We start from the raw sequence: 23,218 nt of genomic DNA, 5'->3' as shown, positions 1-23,218 counted from the left end.
AAACACTACTGCCGCACAACCATCATCCACAAGATAAGAGATGACATAGCAGCAGTTTTTTATATATATATTGTAAATACACATTGCAAAAAATGCAGCCTTAGACTGTTTTAGATACAGCATCGGATTTTAAATGTCTTACGTGTATGTTGGCTCCCAAATTCGTCTAAGCTTATCAGATTTCACGTTGCCATTGCAGGAAAGTTGTAGCAATTTTTGAACATAGTAAAAGATAGTTGATCGAAAATTTGTTAGGGGCAGCTCAACCTCGCGAGATGTACCAAGGCCTGTAACTTTCAATGTAAGTGCTAAACGGGGAGATGGTGTACACTCAACTTCCTCCAGTAGTTCCAAATGGGGTGTTCCTGTAATCAGTGATAAATCAGTGCAATAGGTTTTTTAAAATCTGTAACAGCTATCAACATCTCACATATATTTCATGATATCACAATTCTTATGTAGACCTGAAAATAAATTCAAAGTAAAGGCATTTGAAATTTCACAAGGGGGAGGAGGAGAGAATAAGCATTTCAGCTTTGCCCTGTTACCCTTACATGGTACCTGATTCACTCATTCAAATCTCACTTGCTTCAGACCCCAGCTCCTTTCTCCATTCAGCATCTCATTCTCATCAGCTTCTTCACTGTGAAAACAGTGTGTGTCCCTCCCCTGCTACAACCTAGATTTGTGAAGGGAGAAAGTTTGGGAAGGTGGTAGGTATCTTAGCATGTCCTCCCCCAACCTAGTTGTGTCTCTCCTCCTCCAATCTTGTTCTTCTCTTAGGTTCTCTGTCATTCTGGTGTATTTGTGTAATATATATTTATACTTCGCACATGGTTTTTCAAACAACTCATGGATATACCTGGGGGAGGGATTTCAAGATCAGTTGTCTGTTGAACATTAGTACGACCAGGTCTAGGATCAAACGCAGGTACTAAAGCAGAAAACTGACGTTTCAAAACATAATCATCATCCCATGTTCTTCTACGTCCTCCTTTTGTTTCGTACTCTTCTTCTTCCTATTATGTAACAAAAATGGCAAAACGAACAAAAAAGTTATTTTCCTTTTTTAAACCCACACTGGATAGACAAGTACAAAAACTATCTATTGCTGCTGCTGTTGTTAATTACTAATTAATTAATTAATTAATTAAATTTGTATACTGCCCTTCACCTGAAGATCAAAGGGCAGTTCACAAGATGAAAATACAAAATGAGAACTCAAAATACAAAATGAAAGAACAAAAAACCAATAACCCCTCCTCCCACAAACACATTTGAAAGGCCATAGAATGTCCAATCAGCCAAAGGGCTGGTTTAAGAGAAACACTTTCACCTGGCACCTAAACATATGTAAGGAAGGCACTAGGTGAGCCTCACTGGGGAGAGAATTCCACAAATGGGGAGCCACCACAGAAAAGGCCCACTTGTGTTGCTGCCCTTGGGTCTCTTGTGGACGGGGCACACTAAGAGGGCCTCAGATGATGATTGGAGGTTTGGGTCAGTCCATACGAGGAGAGGCAGTCCCTGAGGTATTGCTGTCCTGAGGCTAATAATAATAATAATAGTAAATTTTATTTATATCCCACCCTCCCCAGCCATAACCGGGCTCAGGGCAGCTAAGATCAAAATATAAATACATTAAAACATAAGATTCAACAATCAACTTTAAGGCTTTATAGGTCAAAACCAGCACTTTGAATTTGGCTTGGAAACAAACTGGCAGCCAGTGCAGTTGGGGCAGGATCGGTGTAACATGCTCAAACTATTTTGCCTGGGTGAGCAACCTGGCAGCCAAATTTGGAACCAGCTGAAGTCTTCAGAGATGGTTATTTAATTTGGGTAAGCCATGAGAATAGCATGAGAATAGCTAAGTATAAGTATAAGTAAACAAACTGAACTTGCTGTACACTGTAGATTCTCACCAACACTTTCAAAAACTTAAAGCAGGGGTCAGCAACCTAAGGCCTATGGGCCAGAAACGGCCCACGAGCCACACCTGAACCCCGTGGCGCTGGGGCTTGCTTCCGTGACACCGGAAATCGCGTCTGCGCACGCGCAGGTGCCTGAAATCATGGGCACACGCACTCACACACATGCACAATCCGGCCCACATAGGGATCTCTGCAGGACCAATCTGGCCCAGGCAAAGATAAACCTTGCTGACCCCTGACTTAAAGCATCAATGCTATCCTGTTTAACTTACTTAAAATGCACAAACATAGCTGTCACTTGTTTAGCCAAATTTACAGAGGAAATTATGTGAATTCTCATCCTAGATTCTTTTCTGCAGAATCAAAACTCAAGTTAATCTGGCATCTACAATTCAGATTTCTAATGTAGATCACATATATGCAGTATTTTTGTGGGTGTGACGGTATTCACCAGTATGAAGTACCAGCATCTCCTCTTAGGCTGTGCATGGCAGCCACTTTGTAGTGGCACCCATAGAAAAAATATCAAAATACAAGTAGCACCTCATTTTTAATCCCCCAAATCGCTACATATAAGCATACAGCTACTCAAGACTGTTTGCAGCCCATAAGCCATATCCAAGGCAACCTCAGGTAATTTGACATTGATATAATGGAATGGGGGAGAGAAAGTACCAAACTGGACATTTATTGTATTAGAATCTATTTACATAATCTGTTATTTAGGGGTTTCTTTCAGCATTCCACTGAACTAATAATATGAGGGCTGTTATCATTTGATCTGTAAACAAGGTAGAACTTTTGTAATAAGCCACTGAAATGACAACAAGCTGCTGCTGCTGCTGCTGCTGCTGCTGCTTTAAAAATGGACAAGTTCTCTAAATTGACAAAACTGGTCCACAATGAACAACCTATACTATACTACAAGTTCAGGAGAGTAAAAGGTTTTTTGATATGGTCCCCAAATAACTGCAGATCAAACAATATTGTAAAAATAGATATGCACTGTACCATAACTTCTTCATACTCTTGATCTTCTTGATTGTCATCTTCATTTTCGTCATCCTCTTCATCTGGCTCAGGTAGATCTTCATCATCATCTAACTCCGCTAACAGAGTGCTGGCCCGACAGCTATCAAGAAAATCTACACAGAACACACACAAACCACACACTAAGAACTCAGTTGCTTGTTGTTTGCTTTAAAAAAAAAAGGCTGTAAGGATGAAGACTGATTTTGTTCTATAAATTCAAAGCAGGAACAGGAAAAAGAGGCTCAAGACAGTAGAGAAGAAACCTATTTAAGGAATTTTGACAAAGGGGGAAAGCATTTCAGAAAACAACCTGAAAAGGAATGGGAAACTATTTGGAATAAGGTAAGATACTCAGACAAACCGATTCCATTTGTAAGCACAAACCATTAGTTGAAATGGATAGCAAGCCAATAATTTTGCTGCTATAGTTGCAATACATGTTTCATAGAACTTATTTCCTTTCATTTTCAAAAACATCATATAATATTAGCAAATTATCTCATAAACCACTTTCATTCCTGTAGCAATGTGTCAAACCATGAAAAAAGAAAAACCACAGGAACACCTCTAAAATAGCAGTATTCCAAGTTCTACAATGACAACTACTAATACTGGTACATAGCAGGCCTTCAACCATTCATGAAGGACAGGTTTCCATTTCTTGTTCTGTATTCAGAGCACCCAAAGAACTGCAGGTACATCGCTAACAGCACTGAACCCACAACTGTAATGACACATGTAATACCTACAGTTTCAAACATGGAAGGATGGGGTTTTTTCACTTTGAAAGCAATTATCAGTCCCATCAAAAACATAGCAATGTCCATCTGCCTACATTGCAGGAGCAAGGCAAGAAGGGAATTGGAAAATGATGCTTTGTTTCCTATACAAGCAGAAATTGTGCATATATAAAAATCCTAACTCTAGGAAAGTCGGAAACTGCACGTTTTTTACATACAATTTATGTTCATACGGGATGCTTGTCACATATGAAGTAGTCTAAATCCCAATACAGCATAATCTCCTGGTTTTATAGGAGGCATTTTTGCATTTCATGGGTCTTTAACTTTCTTTAAAAATATTACGGGCTCATGAGATAATGCAAATGGAACTAACCAACCAGAAAGTCATCATTAAGCTTGACCTCCCATAACAACTGAACCTGGGACACTGGCTTCTTACTCTCTAATAACCACGCTCTATGGAGATTTTAACAATATATTCATAATTCAAAACTAATATGGCAAAAACAACAACTCCTCAGGGATAAAAAAGACAAACTGCTACTCTGATCATCACTTATACCTCAAATATGGCAACTAGCACTCAAAGCAAATTGTAAGACAACTTTCTAAAGTTGATGGCATTAGAACATCAGCCTAAAAGCATCTTTAACAGATACATGAATATATTTGAGAAATGCTTATAACTTTCAAATTCTGCTTCATACTGCAGTCTAGGAATTCAACAGATACTTCCAGACTAAAGAAATAATTCTAATTCTAAATTCTAATTTGCAAATGCCCACATAATTTCTTGAATCGGTCTGTACTCTGAAAGAATGCCTTCCCACAGCCAGCGGCATGCAGCATTTCCCAGTGGCTTCTGCTGATACAATGTGAAGTATACATTACAATTTCCAGCACTGTCTAGGTTCATTCCCCCAAGAGCTTGATATAATTTCTATCCCTTAATTCTACCATTCCCTTTTGTCCCCAACGCTTCCCCGAGTACTTCCTTTTCAGCTCCTAACTCAAATGGAATGTATCCACGCCAATATGCAATAAACCTTTTGAGGATTCTTACACTTATTCTACAGTAATAAAGCCTTTTGTTGGGAATCTTAGCACATCCATTTTGTGTGCAGTCACCCCTAAGTACCAAACAGGAAATGGGAAAAACTAGCACTCTCTCTGCAGAGCTTTTCCTTCAACCAATGATCCAGCGGTCATCTGTGCAGTCACACAACTTGTTACTATCCGTGTACAAACAACAGCTAGGAACTTCCTAGAACTCTAGCTAGTGTAGCAGATTAGGTGATCCCATCCTACCATTCCATCTCCTAGAACATTGCATTTTTCTGTGTGTGCTCTAAAGGGATGAATGACAATCTTCCCACTAAGTTCTCTTCCTACTGCCATGAAAGCAGCAGCTCATGTAACTTTTTTTTGCAGCCATCGCCTAAAAAAGCTCTTCATTTTTAATGCTATACTTCTGCCCCTCCCATAATCTGGGCCTTCAAATCTCCACTATAATGTCTGAAAGACACATTACTATTCAGACTTTTCCTGCACATATATGATGCAACTGATTATTTTAAAGAACTGCTTCAGCCATGGCAGGAAAGTTCTGGCCTCCAACAGCTCTGACTGTTGCATGAGTCTCTTAGGAGAAGAATATAATGTTGATCCCTGTGCTTACTGCAAGAAATACACCAAGAAACCTAACAGAACCCATTTGCCCAAACTCCAAATCTCTCTTTGGGAATAAGCATTAGCAACCCAAGGAGTTTCTGCTACTAAGACATCATCCTGCAATTTTCCCCACATGGAAAGCTATTTGAAATGACCTCTGTGTGAAAATGATGCAGTTAAGCTTCTGTAGGTCTTTACTATTTCAAAGCAAATGTGTGTATGCCAAGCTGTTTTGTTCGTTTCCCCATAAATTTGACTACTTATAAGCATGGCACCAGGTGTAAATGTTTCTCTGTAACCAGGCCTTTGGCTGATTAAACAATCTATGGTCTTTTAAATGTTTGTGGGAGGAGAGTTATTGGTTTATTTCTGTTTCTCTGTTATATAGTTTGTGGTCTCATTTTGTATTTTTATATTGTGAACTGCCCTTTAATCTGTGAATGAAGGGTAGTATAAAATTAATAACAATAATAACACTGGCCAGGTTTAGACCTAATGAACCCAGTTCTCAAGGTCATGTTGGGGGACTTCTGTAGGCTTGTGTGCTCTCTTCTTTCCTGACACATGCTTCCTCTTCTATTTATAGGATTTTCCTAGAGTTTGCTGACATGTTGAAGCTGGCAAACTATGGATAGCTGCCACTGAATTATGGTTTGCCATGTGATTTCACAGTTGTGTTTGTGATCCATTATCAGTACACCAGTACAGCTGACTGGAGATTTTGCCTGTGACAAGGGACCAGGCTAATGCACATGAAACAGTGAATGTGCTGTGGAGATGTGAAGTATTATTAACTGTCAATGCCTTTCAACTTAGAATTTTGACAACGGTTCTAAATTCATACATGTGAACTTTGATCCATAATGTGTTCTTCTATCTGACTATTCCACCCATAGGAGGCAACTCCTAGGGGCCAAGCTCCCTTAAACCCCCCATAACATATCTGAGGGGGCTGAACCCAAATTTGATGGGCATTGCCATTCAAATGGTGTGCATACACCATGTCTTGTGATCAATTATGCAGGATGGGCTTACCTGGGGACCCCAAATATTTTATTCAAGTTGGCATCCCTGTTCCCACCCAATTCTGGATGGTCCACCAAACCCCAGAAGTCACTTTTTTGGGGGGGGAGGTGAGCAGGGGTTGCAGATGGAAGGTGGGAAAGTCTCATTGCACAAATGAAATTATGCTCACACAAATTTGGATCTAAGCCAGTTTTCAATGTGAACTTACTTCACAGAATCAATAACTGCAGCACACCATACTGAAAGACTAGACATAACAGTGATATAATACATATATATATATCTGGATTTCTGAATTTTTAGAAGTTTTCTTAATAGGCTAAGACATTCAAATCAGTTGTCCTACATTTTAAATACCTTTATACTGAAATGCTATATAAAAATATCATAAATACAAAGAATGTAGAGGATTGTGAAGAGCTGATGTTTATAGAAAAGATGACATTGGGAATAAAAGCCTTTGCTGGGGAACCCTTTATGTAACTAGTAACAGGGTAAACAGCTCCGTTATTTGATATGCTTTAGTAATGAAATAACTAAGTGAGAAACCCATAACAAAAGTAAAGGTGAAAACAGAAAATTATTAATGGGAAATCTGCTTATGTTCATTTAAAAATGAAACTTACCATATAAAGAATATTCTGCTTCCTGACCTGTATCGCTCTCACTAGATGTTGATGTTAGGCTAGTAGTTAGAGTGTTACTAAGTGACTGACCAACAGATAAAACTGTAGTTGCTGTGGCTACATTGCTGCTGCTAGTAACACTGGATGTAGACATGGTCACTGTTGATGTGGTACCAGTTGTAGTCAGATTAGGAAAACTTTGGGCACCCATTAGAGGAGAAGCTATAGATAAAGATATGGTAAGATAAAATAAATGATCCAGAGTAGAACAGTTTGCATTCATGAGTGCTTCAATGTGTTTCAATATTTTAAATAGTCACCAAGTCTATCTTATTCATCAGTGCAGAATTACAGGCCAATGCAAGAAAGGGCTTCAAGTAAAACAAAAGACCAAAATAGAAATCTGCTTGTGTTGAAGCAGCCCACATTCTAGTTTTGAACAAGTACTACGATAAGAGCTAAGTGAATGTAATGCTGCTTCAATCTAGGCAGGAAAAACTGTCACTCCAAGAGAAGAGTCAAACAGAGATTCTGTTAGAGTGATGACATTTGTGCCTCTAGCAATAAGAGGAACATACCACCCACTAAGGGGTGGTCCTAGTGCCCTTTGGAGAATACTGAACACATATGTTGGTCCTCCAGAGATAAAAGAGTGAGTTCAGCACTGCTTTTGGAGAGCCCTTTCCCTTTCTGAGCAGATTAGCAGAACAGCTGCATTAACAAATTCCTCTTGGAAGCAGAGGGGAGGACAGGAATGCTTTCAATAGGAACAATAATCTTTTGTTTAATTTCCATGAATAAATTTGAACTTTTAAACAGGATTGTCTTGAATAGTTGCTGTAAATAGATCAATCCAAGATATAGTCTCACATTTTCAAAAGCATTGGTAGTAATTTAACTAATATAGAATGAACCAAGAATCATCTAATTTTCTTTATCTGCTTTGGGTCCCAGGTGTGCAAGCAACTGTGTGTGTGGTTTCTCCCTCTTTTCTGAGAATGCCAGAATGCTCTCTTAAAGGAAGAACAAACATCTCAAATCATGCTTTCTGAGTGCATATATACATTCCAAACCACAGTTTGCTAAAATTGTTTTTGCAAACTAAAATAAAATTATGGTTTCAAGTTCTTACTTGGTACCACTTGAAAATCATAATTTGCCAAATAGTTTAAGTTCAAGCATCACAACAAACTTGATTTGGGTTTGCAAACTATGGTCTTGTATTACATTTGGACCATCTCACTAGTGACTCTAGTGAGTTAATTTATTAGCGCTTATCATCAATAATATGGGGTGGAAAAATTAAACACAGTAAAATAATTATATAGAATAAAACTATGTTTTACTAAACTCATCTTAGTTCAAATAAGTTTTCAGTCATGTTTCAACTCATTTTTTAAATATAAACATATGAGAAAATGGATTTTTACAATATTCGCTAAAGTGCAAAGAATAACATTTCCAAATAAAGGGAAAGGTGAACAGCAGTTCCCACAAATGTTCAAGTAACAAGGGCAGCAGTTCAGTTTCCAATGCACACACTAGTTGGCTATTCTTTTCCCATTTCATATCAGGCACTGCTCACCACATTAAAAAAAAGGACTAGAATGGCTGCACTTCCATGGCTCAACCCTCTGCCAAACATGGACCATAGTTGACAAAAGACAAAATAGAGAAATAACTTGTCATCTTATTCTTTCAATATAAAACTAAATCTGCAGTATCTCCTTAGTCTATCTAAAGAAGCCCTTTGTATACATTCTTAATATTTTAGCTTTGTAGCAAGAAACTGCAGTAAAACATAGAAACAAAAATAAATGGCAGCACATATAAACCTGTATTTGTAACACTCATTTGTTTTTTAAAAGTATGAGCAATTTTAAGACACTGTTTTCCCTAAGCTTTTTACCTATTTCAGATGAATGAAAAATTTTTCAATATTTTGAAGAGTGAGAATATAAGCACCAGAGTTTCCAAATTAATTCAGATTCAAGTACAACATTCTAAGCAAATTTCTATGAGACATGCATTTATTTCTAGGAACATCACTGATAGATTAGAATTAAGAAACAATTTAATGCTCTTCTGATCTATTCAAAGGATTTCAGTGCTATAAGTACCAGAATGATATTTACTTTAACTCCCCCTGAAATCAAACATTAAGTAAATGGAGTAAGTAAATCCTGCTGCACAATTCTTTAATTACTGCAGCAAGAGCAATTTTCCAAGACAATACAAAATTGGGGGCAATATAGCTATTATACCACCCCAGATGACTCTTCAAAGCTACCATTATGTCAAGAATGTCAAGCCCATTTCTTCCCATTTCACAGGTGCAGCATAAGTTGGCAGGTATTTATTCTTACTTACTTGCAGTGCTCATGACATTTCTTCCTAAAGTATTAGTGTTGTTATCACTGCTACTTCGGCTTAAATTCATGTTGTTAGTGGCATTGGTGCGAGCGATGTTCGCCACTCTCCGGACGAAGGACTCCAAACTAGAGGTTTCTCGTGAGGATAGGTTAGGAACACTTGCACTGGAACTCATTGGAGCCCCAGCAGCCAGAAGTGAACTCACTGATAGTCTGTTACTTGCTGAAGAACTAAGGGGTCTCTGAGAAGCAGCTTCTTTATTTGTCAGCTCAGATACCGAGCTAACATCTGGAGAACTCACACTAACAATTCCCATGGATATAGCATTGGACTCCCCAGTTGTGCGGATTGAATTGTCAGTTCCTAGCTTTCTTTCAACATTTTCATTTCCCACATCGGCTGTCAAGGTGCTGGTACTTGCACTGGACGCTGACCCTACTTCAGTCTGAGGCATGCCATCAGCAGAGGAAAGGACAACAATTGGCTCATGGACGTCAGTGCCTGAAACTATATTTTGTTCCATTACATTTTCAGATCTCCGCTCCATTTTTGTCGAACCCAAGCTGATGTCGCTGCTACTGGCCACGCTACACACAGAACTGCTACTTCCTTTTCTACTTGAAGAGCCTGCAGCAGCAGTCATCTTGTCTGGACAGTTGTTTTTCACCAAGCTGCTCCATGACTGCGTTGTGCCTGAAACAGTGGATGAAACAGGTTTGGGTGATGCCGCTGAATCAGGGTCGTACCCTGGGGCAAGCTTGAGGTCAAATTTTCCTTCTGCGCCCATACGGTAAGAGTTAGAGCCACCAGCATCCCAGGTGACATCAATCCAGCCTAGAAAGGGACAGGAGTTTGTGAGACCCAGCAGAAAGCAGACAGGAGCGTGTCAAGACAGTAGCTCCACAATATGGGATCAGCTTCTCATTGGGCCGCTATCTTGAGTCACAGAAATTACTTAATAGGCTTTAAAGCCAAACAAAATAAGAGAAAGGTTTGAAATTCAAGCAGTGTGATCATTGTAGGTGTACTACATTAAAATGGACAGCTCTTACCACAGTTCAATTTAATACTAAAGATCTGAGAATCCAGTCAAAAAAGTAAAAAAAAAATTGTATTAAAAGTAACTATTACTTTAAATTTTTAATTCCCTTAAAAGTAAAGTTTGAGCTATGTGTAGTAGAAGTGTGTGGGCATTTAAATGGTTTTCTTATCAGAATACTTGGTAACTGTTATTATATTTCACATACTCCAGTATTTTAAGTTACTGGGGAAAATCCATTATTCTATTTTAAGTCAGCTTGTTAAGTATGGTTGGCCTCCATCCTCAGTCATTGGTCAACCACAGCAGTGGTAAATGCAGTTCAAACTGCACCTGAAACCAGGCTTTCCTTTAGGTTGTGGCAAGACAGTCCTTGAACCTTTATTTAAAAGGCGGGTGGGAAGGGAGGGCAAACAGACCACGCTTGGGTCCAAGGAAAATCCTTGCAGCTTCCTTCTGCTTATGATATGAAGACCTTTCTCTATGCATTATTTTAATTACATTTTAAATAACTGGCACTCCAGTTTTTGTTTAACAATTACTCCCTGGGAAGAAGATTTTTAGTTGATATGGGAACTAGAGAGAATTGTTTTCTTGGAACTTGGCCTAATATGGTTCATAGAGTGATGGATTCAGAGTGGGGAAGCTAGTTAATCAAATCTTGAATGATAAAGAAGACAAGCACATTAAAATATCACCACAAATTTTTCCATCTACTTTTCTACTTCTATCTAATTTTCAACTACTTTTCACAAGTATTTAAGAGTGAATAATTATTAGGATGATTTTTCTGCATAATAGGAGAATGATCATTCTAAAGAAAAGATACACTTGAGATGGAGACCTTGAATGTGGCGTCATATCCTTCCTCAAAAAATAGATTTATAAATCTAATTGCTATGCCACTGGAAATTTAATATCTGCCTCTTAGCATTCCCCACTTTGGTTTAATCATATATTAGTATTAAGAAAACAGAAACTTGATCCCAGCGAAGCTAGTAAGGTAAGAAATGGCAGAGAACTTGACAAAAGCTGAAGAAAAAGCAAGTTGCAAATGCCAAGCCAGAAAAGGGATAGCAAGGTATTCTGATATTATACAGACAGGAAATATTTATTCTTCTTAGACACTGGATCAATTATTCATACCCATAACTTAACACACAAAATATAGGAGCAGAAATGCCACAGCTAATCTGTATATGAGAGTTGCATGTAATTAGCACAACTTGTATGTAACACTGTATTTTATGGACATGTGAAAATCAAATTTGAGTGGTGGTACTTTCTTCCCCAAGGAATACTGTTCCAATAAGACCTTGTTCTTGATCTCTATCCATAAGTAACTCTAACATTTGCTTTCTTGAAATACAAATTTCCCAAAGTACAAGTCAGAACTAGGGAAGTTAGGTGTGACTAATACCTGGGGGAGTTTATGAACCTGTTTGTCCATCTCAATTTCTGGATGCCTCTTGAGGTCAAGAGGCAAGTGATATCTTACCCACCCAGTAATTAAGTAAGAGGTTTTCTCCTGGTTTTTCCAAGGAATTTAACTTTCTACTTCTGCAAATCTTACATTATTCTACAGGCTCCCTTTGTGTCCTGTTTTTCTTTCACTTTTAGGCAGTGATTTTAAACATGCTTATTGATTAACAAGTTCCATCACTATAAGTAAAACTTATTTTGAGGTAGAAATGTTTAGAATTCGGGTGCTAATTTTATCTGAAGAAGCTCAAACAGGTTTTCTTTATGTCAGCAGGTCACTATGACAAACGCACTCTTGATTTAACATGACCAAACAGTACACTATTTCCTTTCTGTCTTCCTTTTGATTTCTGAATCTATATTTCCCTAATCACCAAACTAGAAAATGCAGTGAACTACTATAAATAACTTGTGAAATAAAGAGAGCTAATTGTTTAAGCAGTTGCTCACCATTGTGCAATTCGCCTGTAACAGTGCCTTCACCTTGTGAACTACCATCCTGATCTCTCCATTTCCAATCAATTCCTCTGATGACACGGGCACCTGGAACCATGTACTTCAGAACCTGAGAGCGTACCAGTCTCCTCTGCCTTCGCAGATTAGCCTCTGCTTCTTTAGCTGCTTTTCCTACATGCAAACAAAACTAGTGATAAAACACTGCTGGTTAAGCTATCTATACAAGATTTAAGCATTCCAACTTGGTGGCAGGTATTTCAAATATCAAACTGATATTTTGATCTTAAAAAATGCTTAGAAACATGCTCTAGATTGGCACTAAGTTTCTGAAAAAGTTTAATTCATGGCTTACATTACAATAGCTGATGGTAAGAACAAGAAATCATTCTATCTACATTGCTTACCTAGCTGATCCTCACACACACCATTCACAGTGCCATAAAGTTCAAATCCAGATAGAGAGAGGTAGTGTGTTTGCCCACTGGCATTCTTCCCCATTTGCTTAATTCTTACATGCCTCCAGCCTTGCTTCTCATCCTTTTGTAGATCTAGTGGCCATGTTGCGGTTGACCTTTACATTAATTTGGGGAAGTTGAAGGAAAAAATTAGGTAATGATAAATTTAAAAGTCATGACAAAAACACAGAGAAATATTAATTATTTGTATGGTGGTTTTCAAGGATCAAAAAGAACACCAGTTTACAAACAGAAAATTACTCTCTCCATTATACCATCACATGAATTAAATTTTTGGACATAACATAGGGTTGCCATGTTTCGACAGACATGTCCTGGAAATTCCAGACGTATGGCAGCCCTAACATAACACTAAGCCAAGAATCGTGGTTGTTTCATCTATATGCTAGAAAAACAGCCAAAGCTTGTGTGATCCCAGTAAACCATTAACTATGGTTTACCATGTTTAAGCCAAGCAACTGTGGAAGGCCAACTTTTTATTATTCAATGAATTTCAGCACAGTGAAGTAAATCCTGGACCCAATAATATCAAGAGGTTAATTTCCAATTACTTCAGTGGACTGAGAATGGCCCATACGTTATAGGTACTAAATTTATTGTCATAAAGTCAGAAACAACAATGGTCCATGTAAATGGAAATATTTTTACATACCCTGGTTCATTCAGACTGCAGTCATCAACATGAGTATATAGAGTAGTCCAGTTCTGTCCATCCTTAGATACTTGAAAAACCCAATTTCTGAGAGCAGATCGTCCATAACCACGAGCATGGCGTAATGTGTAAGCTGATGGTATCACCCAAAGACCAAGGTCTATAGCAAACCATGCATTTTTATCATCGTTAGTATGACAATTCAGAGCTGAACTGTCACGGCTTAAGATGTCTTCCAAACGGCCATAAGGCAAATTTCTTCCTTCTGAAGATGTAACTACCACCAGCCCATAGGCAGCCGGATTTACCCACTCATAAGCTGTTCTACAATAGAAACAACGATGTCACTATTACTCATGAATATTTGTTTAAAGCATTTTAACTCCCCTCTTCAGCTGAAAAGACTTCCAGAGCATGGGGAAATAATAATAAATAATAATAAAAAATTTTATTTATATCCCGCCCTCCCCAGCCGAAGCCAGGCTCAGGGCGGCTAACAACACTAAAGTAGTGCAACATTATAAAAACATTATAAAAATTAATTAAAATCAAAATTGATGGCAACCATAAACTCAAGTTTTGTAAAGATTGCCAAAGGAGGGAGTCAGGCTGCGCCCTGACCAAAGGCCTGGTGGAACAGCTCTGTCTTGCAGGCCCTGCGGAAAGATGTCAAGTCCTGCAGGGCCCTTGTCTCTTGTGACAGAGCATTCCACCAGGTTGGAGCCACAGCCGAAAAAGCCCTGGCTCTAGTTGAGGCCAGCCTAACCTCTCTGTGGCCTGGGACCTTCAAGATGTTTTTATTTGAAGACCGTAAGTTCCTCTGTGGGGCATACCAGGAGAGGCGGTCCCGTAGGTACGAGGGTCCTAGGCCGTATAGGGCTTTGAAGGTTAAAACCAGCACCTTAAACCTGATCCTGTACTCCACCGGGAGCCAGTGCAGCTGGTATAGCACCGGATGAATGTGATCTCGCAGCAAAGACCCCGTAAGGAGTCTCGCTGCGGCATTCTGCACCCGCTGGAGTTTCTGGGTCAGTCTCAAGGGCAGCCCCACGTAGAGCGAGTTACAATAATCCAGTCTGGAGGTGACCGTCGTGTGGATCACAGTGGCTAGGTCAGGGCGAGAGAGGTAAGGAGCCAACTGCTTAGCTTGGTGGAGATGGAAAAATGCCGCCTCTGTTATAGCTGCAATCTGCGCCTCCATGAAGAGGGAGGTATCGAAGATTACACCCAAACTCTTAACGGACGGTGCTGGCACTAATTGCACCCCCACAAGAGATGGGAGTTGCCCCCTCAATCCCATATCGTCCCGTCCCAGCCAGAGGACCTCTGTCTTCGAAGGATTTAACTTCAACCAGCTCCCACGTAACCATCCAGCCACAGCTTCCAAGCATCTGATCCGTGCGTCTGGGGCCGAGTCAGGATGGCCATCCATCAACAGATAGAGTTGGGTGTCATCAGCATACTGATGGCAACCCAGCCCAAAACTCCGGACAAGCTGGGCGAGGGGGCGCATAAAGATGTTAAAAAGCATCGGGGAGAGAATCGCATCCTGAGGCACTCCACACACCAAGGAGTGGTGCAGTGACAATTCCCCCCCAAGCGCCACCCTCTGTCCCCGACCAGAGAGAAACGAGCGCAGCCATTGAAGGACTGTGCCCTGGATCCCCACGTCGGCAAGGCGGTGGTCCAGGAGTTCGTGATCGACCATGTCGAAAGCTGCTGACAGATCTAGAAGAATCAGCAGCCCTGACCCGCCTCGATCCAGCTGTCTACGAAGATCATCTGTTAGGGCAACCAGAGCCGTCTCGGTCCCATGACCAGCGCAGAAGCCGGACTGGAATGGATCCAGAGCCGATGTTTCATCCAGAAACCTACCAAGCTGTTCAGCAACTGCTCTCTCAATCACCTTACCCAGGAATGGAAGATTCGAAACCGGGCGGTAATTGGATAGATCTAAGGGATCTAATGATGTTTTCTTTAAGAGCGGGCGCACCACTGCCTCCTTCAGTTCCCCTGGGAATGTCCCGGTGCCAAGGGACAAATTGATGATATCCCCCAGGGGGGCCCGTACCTCGTCTGGACACGCTCTAATCAGCCAGGACGGGCATGGGTCGAGAGGACAAGTGGTGGGCTTTCCAGCTCAGAGGAGTCTGTCCACATCGGCTGGGGATATCCGGTCAAAGTGGTCCAATACTGGACCCGAGGACAGTCGAGTGGCCTCCAGTTCCTTTATTGTATCCAAATTGGCAGGGAGGTCATGGCGGAGCAACAGGACCTCAAGCATCAGACTCAATACAGACTCAAGCATCAGATCTTATAAGAAACTGGGATGGCAACAGTTCATGGAGCCTGACGGAATGGCCATAGGTAAGTGACAGACAGTATAGTCCAAATTTTAAAACCTAAAAAACAAAAGCTAATATGCCATGCATACTGCAAATTATGTCCCAATAATACTTTTTTTTATTTAAAAATGATGCATGGAAAATCCAGTGTTGCTCTTGGAAAATATTCAGAATTGGCCTGCAGGTATTTTTTAAATAAAATGCTATTTCATTTAAGATTTTAGCACTGTCTCAAACTGAAGTTACTGAAATCTTACTTTGCATTTGTTCCAATCCAGTAAATAATTCCATTTTCATCAAAGTCATGCTGGTGTCTGAAAATGAATGTCTGGCCTTCTCTGAGTTTTCGTACAAAAACAAATGATGATCTATCAAAGTCATACCACTGCTTTGCCACCTAAGGAAAAAAGGGGCAACAAAAATGTATCACATAAGTATAGAGTTTATTATCATCATAATTATTTATATATCACTTTTTGGTCCAAAGACCCCAAAACGGCTAACAGCATATTAATACATGATCAAATTATACAGTAAAGCACAATTAAATGTCATAATTCAATGAACAGAAACCATTTAAGATGCAATGTAAGAGAACAAGAAAACCTTCCCAAGCTGGAGGATTAGAGGGTGCTCATCCCAACCCCCACATTTCACACTTGAGGACTAGAAACCTGAACAGACAATGACAAATAACTACAAAAAAACAGTCACCTCAAACAGAAGAATTAATGTAATTCTTTCTGTAAACATGATAGGCTGGATCGAGTGCTTGACCCAAATTTGACCTTCCATTTACATAAGTGTCTGAGATTCATAAATGCTCCAAACAGAAAAGGCATTCATCAATGCCTCCTGCCTTTTCCCATACGGTTCCCAAGGATCTCCAGACCCTCCAGAACAACTTTTCAGGGGCATGGGAGAAATGGGAATCTGCAAAAACTGCACTTCCTCCAGTGGAAACTACCATGGGCTGAGCTATGTGTATGGGTAGTCTGAATGCAACCTGGGGAGAAGAGGAGTTAGCTCACCATTTTTAGGAGATATTGCTCTAAAGATTCTACAGTTGCCAAGGGCTCCATTTTCAACATTCGACCTGTTCTGTCTATTAAAGCTGTCTCCCCAGAAGCACGCTCCAAGCGAAACCGCAATCGTCTTGTTAATATCTAAAGTCAAAGCAACAATTTTTTTTACTTAGAAACATCCCTTTCATTTATAACAAATACTAATGATAATGTTTTCAAAGTCAAGCAAGCATTAATAAACTAGGAAAATCAGCACAACTGACAAATCTGCATAAGCACTATACACACACTTTTACACAAATGCACAGATCCAACAGCATTCTTACTCTAGTAGAAAGTCTTTCCCACTCATGCATAGTCTGTTTTGGACTCAATATGTCAAAAGTGACTGACATTGTCCTGTGTGGGCAGGCTGCAGCTTTGTTTAAATTCCTATCAATAACATTTTATGGCTCACTAGAGTTCATATGCTTTAGTCCGTATCTTCAATATTCACAATTCTTTTCATATTGTAATACAACCCCAATTACATTCCAAGTTCTTTCACCAGGAAGTGCTTTCACCAGGTCTTGCAAAAGGAACAGCACTGCTACATTTTCTTCTTCCACTCATAGCTCTTTGGACCTGAGCTGATTATTACAACTTTTATTTATTTAGAATGTTTTTATACTGCCCTTCATTGTATTTAGGGTGGGGTACAGTATAAAACAAACACAAAAAAGGTCAAGGAAGGTCAGGGAGGAAGCTCCCACACCCAACAAACTAAGACTATAGGCTGCTTTTTTTTTTTACTTAATACTAAGAATTAATATAACCAGAAATGTCTTGTGAAATCACTTTTCTATTTACAGCAATTATTTACACGACCCTGCCTGGATCCCCAACTAGAACCTTCATGCGTACACAGCAGCAAATCTAGATGATACCCATAAATGTTTGTTATGCCAAACCCACATTCCGTAAAACTTTTAATGGGTGACACCCAGAGTTATGCAGAGTGGAACTTTGTAAACTGGATGCTCTGGAGGGTGGGATTTTTTCTATATTCCCCTTGCCTCAAAAATCAGGTCCAGAGGGCTGGGGGACCCTCCCAAACAACATGGAAGATGGTGCTGGGGGCTTTAGAAGAAAGGGAGAATGGGCAAAAAATGCCTCTCCCACTTCGGTCTACGAATTTGTCTAGTTTGCAAAGTGGAAGACTCCACTGGATCTGATTGAAGCATTATAATAATTCATTATAATAATGAAATAGGTCTGTATCCAACTAAAGTAGCTCGGGACAACTGTAATTTATGGAATTTTATAGGAAGAATAGCAGAGAAAAGGCACAGAAACATTTTTATTAGTATGCAGTAAATTTCTACCATATAAGTTACCTGCAGATTATACGTTGATCCTGGTGTATCATACAAGTGTAGAGGTAGACGTTCAATAGATTCTAATACTGCTATGAGTTTCCGAATTAATGCAACTGCTGGACGACTATGAACACAAAGAAGACAAATGTTACTGTCTATAATACAAAGGGCTTTGAAAAATGAAAAGAAGTTATGAAAACTTCAGAGTACAATTACAACTTCAAAATGTTGTAGCGATGACAAGCTATTTTTAAAACCTAAACTCTGCCTATTTAAAAACCGAACTCAAGCCAGCTTGCAACAATAAACACGATCCAACAATATATAAAACAGAGATATTGCAATGGTTTGTCATTATGAGAACAAGTAACCACAAGCCTCAGACTTCTGTGCTCCCACCACACAATGGGGAGAAAATGTAAACCAACAAAATTTGTAACAAATCATCATTTCTCATTACACCCTTATAGTAGAAACTGCAGTTTGTTACTAACAATATTATATGCTGTGCATGGAAACTGCAGAACTTCCTGTTCATGCTTGCTTGTTATCACAGCAATAATGCATGATTTGGCATATGTCTGAATCAAAGCCAGGTGCATTGATTCATCAAACGTCAACACTTTAAATTTTTTTAGATCAGCTTAAGCAATGTTTAAAATGCTTTGTATTACATATCAAAGCTCAAAGCTATTTTTAATTATAAGATATTGCTTGGAGAATCTGAGATAAGGAGATGTGGCCGTAGTTACACATACCTTACATCTCCACTAGGTTAGATTACTGCAATATGGTTTTACTACTCTCATTTTTTTATTGTAACATTATTGTGTTGTTATTCTGGCAAATTATCTTGGGGGCCTTATGAAGGCCGAAACACAGTACAGTATATGCATTATTCAATAACTAAATATATGGGCAACACTGTTTAAATGGGATCTACAACTGCAAAGCAACACTGATGCGGTAAACACTGGGCAATTTAAATACAAAAAGCAGCATGTTATGTACTAGTCCAAGACTGATATGCCTTTTACTACTGAAAGCTGAGTATAAAAAATAGTTGTGTGCACACATTATTTTTCATAAGGTCAGGAACAACAAAATTACCTTTCATCATCTTCATTTTCACTGAAAGCTGTTTTGAATACATTTATTCTTTCCACTAGCTGACTACAGTCTTGTTTCAAATCAAAATCCACATTCTAAATGAAAAAGAGGGAATTGTTAAAAGAATGGCTGCTCAAAATTTGGGATTAGGCCATTATGGCTAACTTATTACGTAAGGAGAAAACCAACTTCTCAAGCACTGCCTGCTGAAGTGACAATGAGAAAGGGGAAGAAGTCAGATGCATAAATTACACAAGTTTTGAGGAAGAACAAAAATTAATTAATTTTTGCTTCAGAAAGATAAGTATCTCATTCTGGAATGCACTGAAGTTTGTAATAAAAATTGTGACTTTGAGTGACAGTCTCCTGTTGCTCCAAATACCATCATCTTGAACTGCTCAGCTCTTGCAACGAGAAATAAATGTGCAGCCCTATTGAGGGCAAAGAAACAGCAAGTGTTAACAACACCCACCTATCCTAACAGCACCATTCCCAGCATTTTTAAAATCTCCTCCTTCACCTCTTCTGATATTTGCTATGTGATTTAATGAAAGTAAAACAAGTTTTTATAGCCTGATTGCCAGGCTGCATCTTCCCTCTGAAAACTCTCCTTTGTTTTATGGGCAACACTATCTGTCCAAAGCATGGTTAGACCACTAGAGCAGCACTAGGTTAACAATGCTGGTGCAAACAGAGCTTCATGTCTCTTGACCCCTGTTCTTTTTTAGGTTAAGTTTAAGTGAAAGCATTTCTCACAGCTAACAGACTACACTGTAGATATTCCTTAAGAAAATTCAAAACCTTTTACATTAACTGTGATTAATACAGTTTCACTGCACTCTCCACCTCCCCCGCCCCCCAAAGCTCAGGTGACATACACAGTTATCCTTCCTTCATCCTCACAACAACCTCACGAGGTTAAGTTAGGCTGAAAGATGAAGTTAACTGGTCTAAGATCAGCCAGTTAACTTCATGGCTGTGAATAAAAACTTGGCTCCTTGGCTCTGAAGTTCCCACTCATTCTGCAATAAAACTTACATTATTCAAAACAGTAAGAAGAGCCTGCACCAAGCCACTGCTGCACATTTCATATGGTGAAATAGTATTTTCATCCTTCAGAAGGACAATTAAGTTTTCCAGAGCAGTTTTCATTAAATCTCGCCAAGTGTTTTCTCCCTCAATAAACTGAAAAAGAAAATCAGATAATAGTGGCTCCATTCACTTTATGGTATTACACAACAGCAGTCTAACTGCGGAAACAAGAACGTCACCAAAAAGTACTGCATACACACAGTAAGCAGTACACTTCACACAGCATGGTGCAGATTTAAAACTACCATTTCCAGATCAGGCTGCTCTTATCTGCCACTCACCCTATTTCATATGCAAATTCCTGTGGCCCACTTTGACCTGGGCTTAGTATTATGAGCAGCTGTCAACAGCCCAAGTTAAAAGTAACCTGGAAATACTAAACTCACTTTGAGAATCTGCCAATACCATCAGACGAAGACAGACGGATTAATTTTTATGTCTGAATCAAGTCAACATTAACAGCAGCAGCAAATTATGCTTACCACTGCAATTTACTCAATGATACTTACCTGCCTATTTGTATGGAGCTCCCATGAAGATTCTAATTGTGTTGCTATGTTCCTCAGTGTTACAACTACACCTCTAGGCATACTTTCAACAGCTTTGAAATGGTCATCGTACAAGTCTCTTGCCATAGTTCGTACCTGAGCATCATTTAAGAAATCAGGATGAATTTACAATTTCAAACCAAATGAAATATTTTCTTGATATTTATGAATGCCAACCTTGGATCAGCTTCACTTGGAATGACAGTACATAAGAAACTTACAATTGAGTCAGAATGCTTTGTATGATTTTGTCTACAATGATAGCCAAGATTGTTTTCGGCTTTACCATTTGAAATGCTTTTGTAAATGGAGCTGCCAAAGATGGAATCTGGAAACCTTTATCTACAAAACATGGGCTCTAGCACTGAACTATCCCCCACACCCACAAGTCAGGATGTCAGTTACATTTCTCCTAATAACCCTATTAATCTTGGTTTGTTAAACCAAAGTCCATTGGGGACTTTGCTCAAGGCTGTCTGCTAAATGTTTTGGCTACAGATTTGATGTGTTTTTAAGAAGTGCATTTCCCCAACTTATTTTCAGACCCAATCCAAAATGCTACCTTTGTACCATACCATAAAGTCATAAACAATCTGCTTGAAGGACTCCCAAATGAACTTTATCCATCTGTTCAAGCCATCTTCTGAAGTCTTGCTCCAGGTTATTCAATTTATTCAAGAGTTTTTAGAACACACTTTTTTTTCCATGTTGCCTCCCTGCCCCCAATCTTCCCAAGGATGTCTGAAAGGCACCTTCATTCACTGGGAGATGCAGTCAGCTGTGTCCCTCCCAATAACAGAGGGCTCTATGATTCAGTAGAGGTTTCTGGGAGTTTAAAGGGAGGGGGTGGTGATTTTTTTCCACAAATTCGCCCTTTCTCTTGCAGTCCCTTGCTGCCGCTGCCTGCCGCCGCCACCACCACACTGTTCCAAAGGGTCCCCCTGCCCTGTTGATGTGATGGCAGAGTGCAGGGAGGTGGGCTGCAGAAGGAGAGGGGAATAACCTCCTCTCCCCCTCACTTTCCACTAATGGAAAATTCTACTGGATGAAAGAGCCTCTCATCAGCAGAGGGGGACAATACATCTCTGAAAAACTTTTTTTTGGCGGGGGGGGGGGAGGGTTGGAAACAAAGGTCTTTGAGGAACTATAATTCTTGGTGATATCTGTCATGGCTAAAATAGCCGCTGTTTCTTTAATGCTTAAAAAGCTGGGTCAGAATGAGTCAGTGGCCTGCACTGGGTTGTATATATAGAGTGAGAAATGTTAGTTTGTTGTTGGGTTGGCTGGTAGTGTTGGTGTGTACAGTTGGTCAGTCGCTTTTGCACAAAGACTTTTAAGAATAAAAGCAGAAAGCACTCTGCAAGGATATTCTTGTGGACTCTCTTATGCCGACAAGGGTCTGAGGACCAGGCTGAGGAGATAAAGGGAGGTCAGAACCCTTTCCTTTTTTTTTTTTTTTACAAACACTGACAATATCTTCTGTAATCTGTTGCTTCTTGAGGCTGACCTCAATTAATACTAATGTATTAATGCATTTTTGAATGGACTTTAGATTTCAAGTGAGACACTCTAAATACTGATGAAAGTGGAAAAACAAGTTTTGATCCAATGTTGCATGAGTGCAGTACTATTCACACAACAGAACTCCCCCATCTGCCTCAAAATCTGCTCTGCAGGTGTAGGGCAAGTAGGCTTGGCTGAAGGGGAGGCCTGGCGAACCTACCTTGGCTTAAACTTCCTCATCACTGCTCTAACAAATCCTTTAACAGATCTCATCACAGAAGTGAGAATTAATTTATATGCTTTTTAAACATAGATGGGCTAAGTATCTAAACCACCTCAAGCCAGCAGCTAGAATGTACAAGAAGCAATACAGAAAGTAACAAACTGAAATCCAAATTCTCCATTAAAATATTTTAAAAACAAACATACTAACCTTTTGTTTGGTTTTTTCAGACTTTGATTTTGCCTTTCTTCCCCTTTTGCCAGTCCAACCAGTCACAAATTCTGATCCTGCAAAATATCCAGATGACAGGATATTATGTTGCCAGTTCATTTTTGTCCCCAATTCAAGGTGCTCACACTACTGTTTAAAGTCCTATACAACTTAGGCCCCAAAATAACTGAATGATTGCCTCCTTGCCTACAACCCCTCTCCTGTTTTCAGATCAGCAGAGAGGGCCTTCTTGGTAGTTCCATCACACTCAGAGGTTGGGTCTGTGTGACCCTG

At 39.5% G+C, this 23,218-nt stretch overlaps 1 protein-coding gene across 11 annotated transcripts in view; it reads right to left on the bottom strand.

The window, feature by feature from the left end:
- The window catches only part of HECTD1 (HECT domain E3 ubiquitin protein ligase 1), a 55,908-nt gene that overhangs the window by 10,101 nt on the left and 22,589 nt on the right, over nucleotides 1-23,218 (bottom strand). For 7 of the 11 annotated variants that reach the window (XM_053380866.1, XM_053380847.1, XM_053380838.1 and 4 more), the window contains 15 exons: nucleotides 22,925-23,001; nucleotides 20,950-21,084; nucleotides 20,387-20,533; nucleotides 19,349-19,443; nucleotides 18,257-18,362; nucleotides 16,887-17,021; nucleotides 16,113-16,252; nucleotides 13,511-13,834; nucleotides 12,787-12,953; nucleotides 12,377-12,553; nucleotides 9,403-10,239; nucleotides 7,033-7,254; nucleotides 2,946-3,079; nucleotides 863-1,019; nucleotides 143-365 (listed from right to left, as the gene is read on the bottom strand). In XM_053380866.1, the coding sequence (XP_053236841.1) occupies nucleotides 143-365; nucleotides 863-1,019; nucleotides 2,946-3,079; nucleotides 7,033-7,254; nucleotides 9,403-10,239; nucleotides 12,377-12,553; nucleotides 12,787-12,953; nucleotides 13,511-13,834; nucleotides 16,113-16,252; nucleotides 16,887-17,021; nucleotides 18,257-18,362; nucleotides 19,349-19,443; nucleotides 20,387-20,533; nucleotides 20,950-21,084; nucleotides 22,925-23,001 (3,076 nt within the window). The remainder of the gene's footprint in view (nucleotides 1-142; nucleotides 366-862; nucleotides 1,020-2,945; nucleotides 3,080-7,032; nucleotides 7,255-9,402; nucleotides 10,240-12,376; nucleotides 12,554-12,786; nucleotides 12,954-13,510; nucleotides 13,835-16,112; nucleotides 16,253-16,886; nucleotides 17,022-18,256; nucleotides 18,363-19,348; nucleotides 19,444-20,386; nucleotides 20,534-20,949; nucleotides 21,085-22,924; nucleotides 23,002-23,218) is intronic. The other 4 variants (XM_053380891.1, XM_053380908.1, XM_053380916.1 and 1 more) reach the window with 2 other exon arrangements.

This window comes from Podarcis raffonei, chromosome 1 (assembly GCF_027172205.1).
Source record: "Podarcis raffonei isolate rPodRaf1 chromosome 1, rPodRaf1.pri, whole genome shotgun sequence".
In the NCBI taxonomy this organism is placed as follows: Eukaryota; Metazoa; Chordata; class Lepidosauria; order Squamata; family Lacertidae; genus Podarcis; species Podarcis raffonei.
The sequence above is the reverse complement of the archived record's forward strand: the minus strand, read 5'-3'. Positions and strand labels throughout refer to the sequence as shown.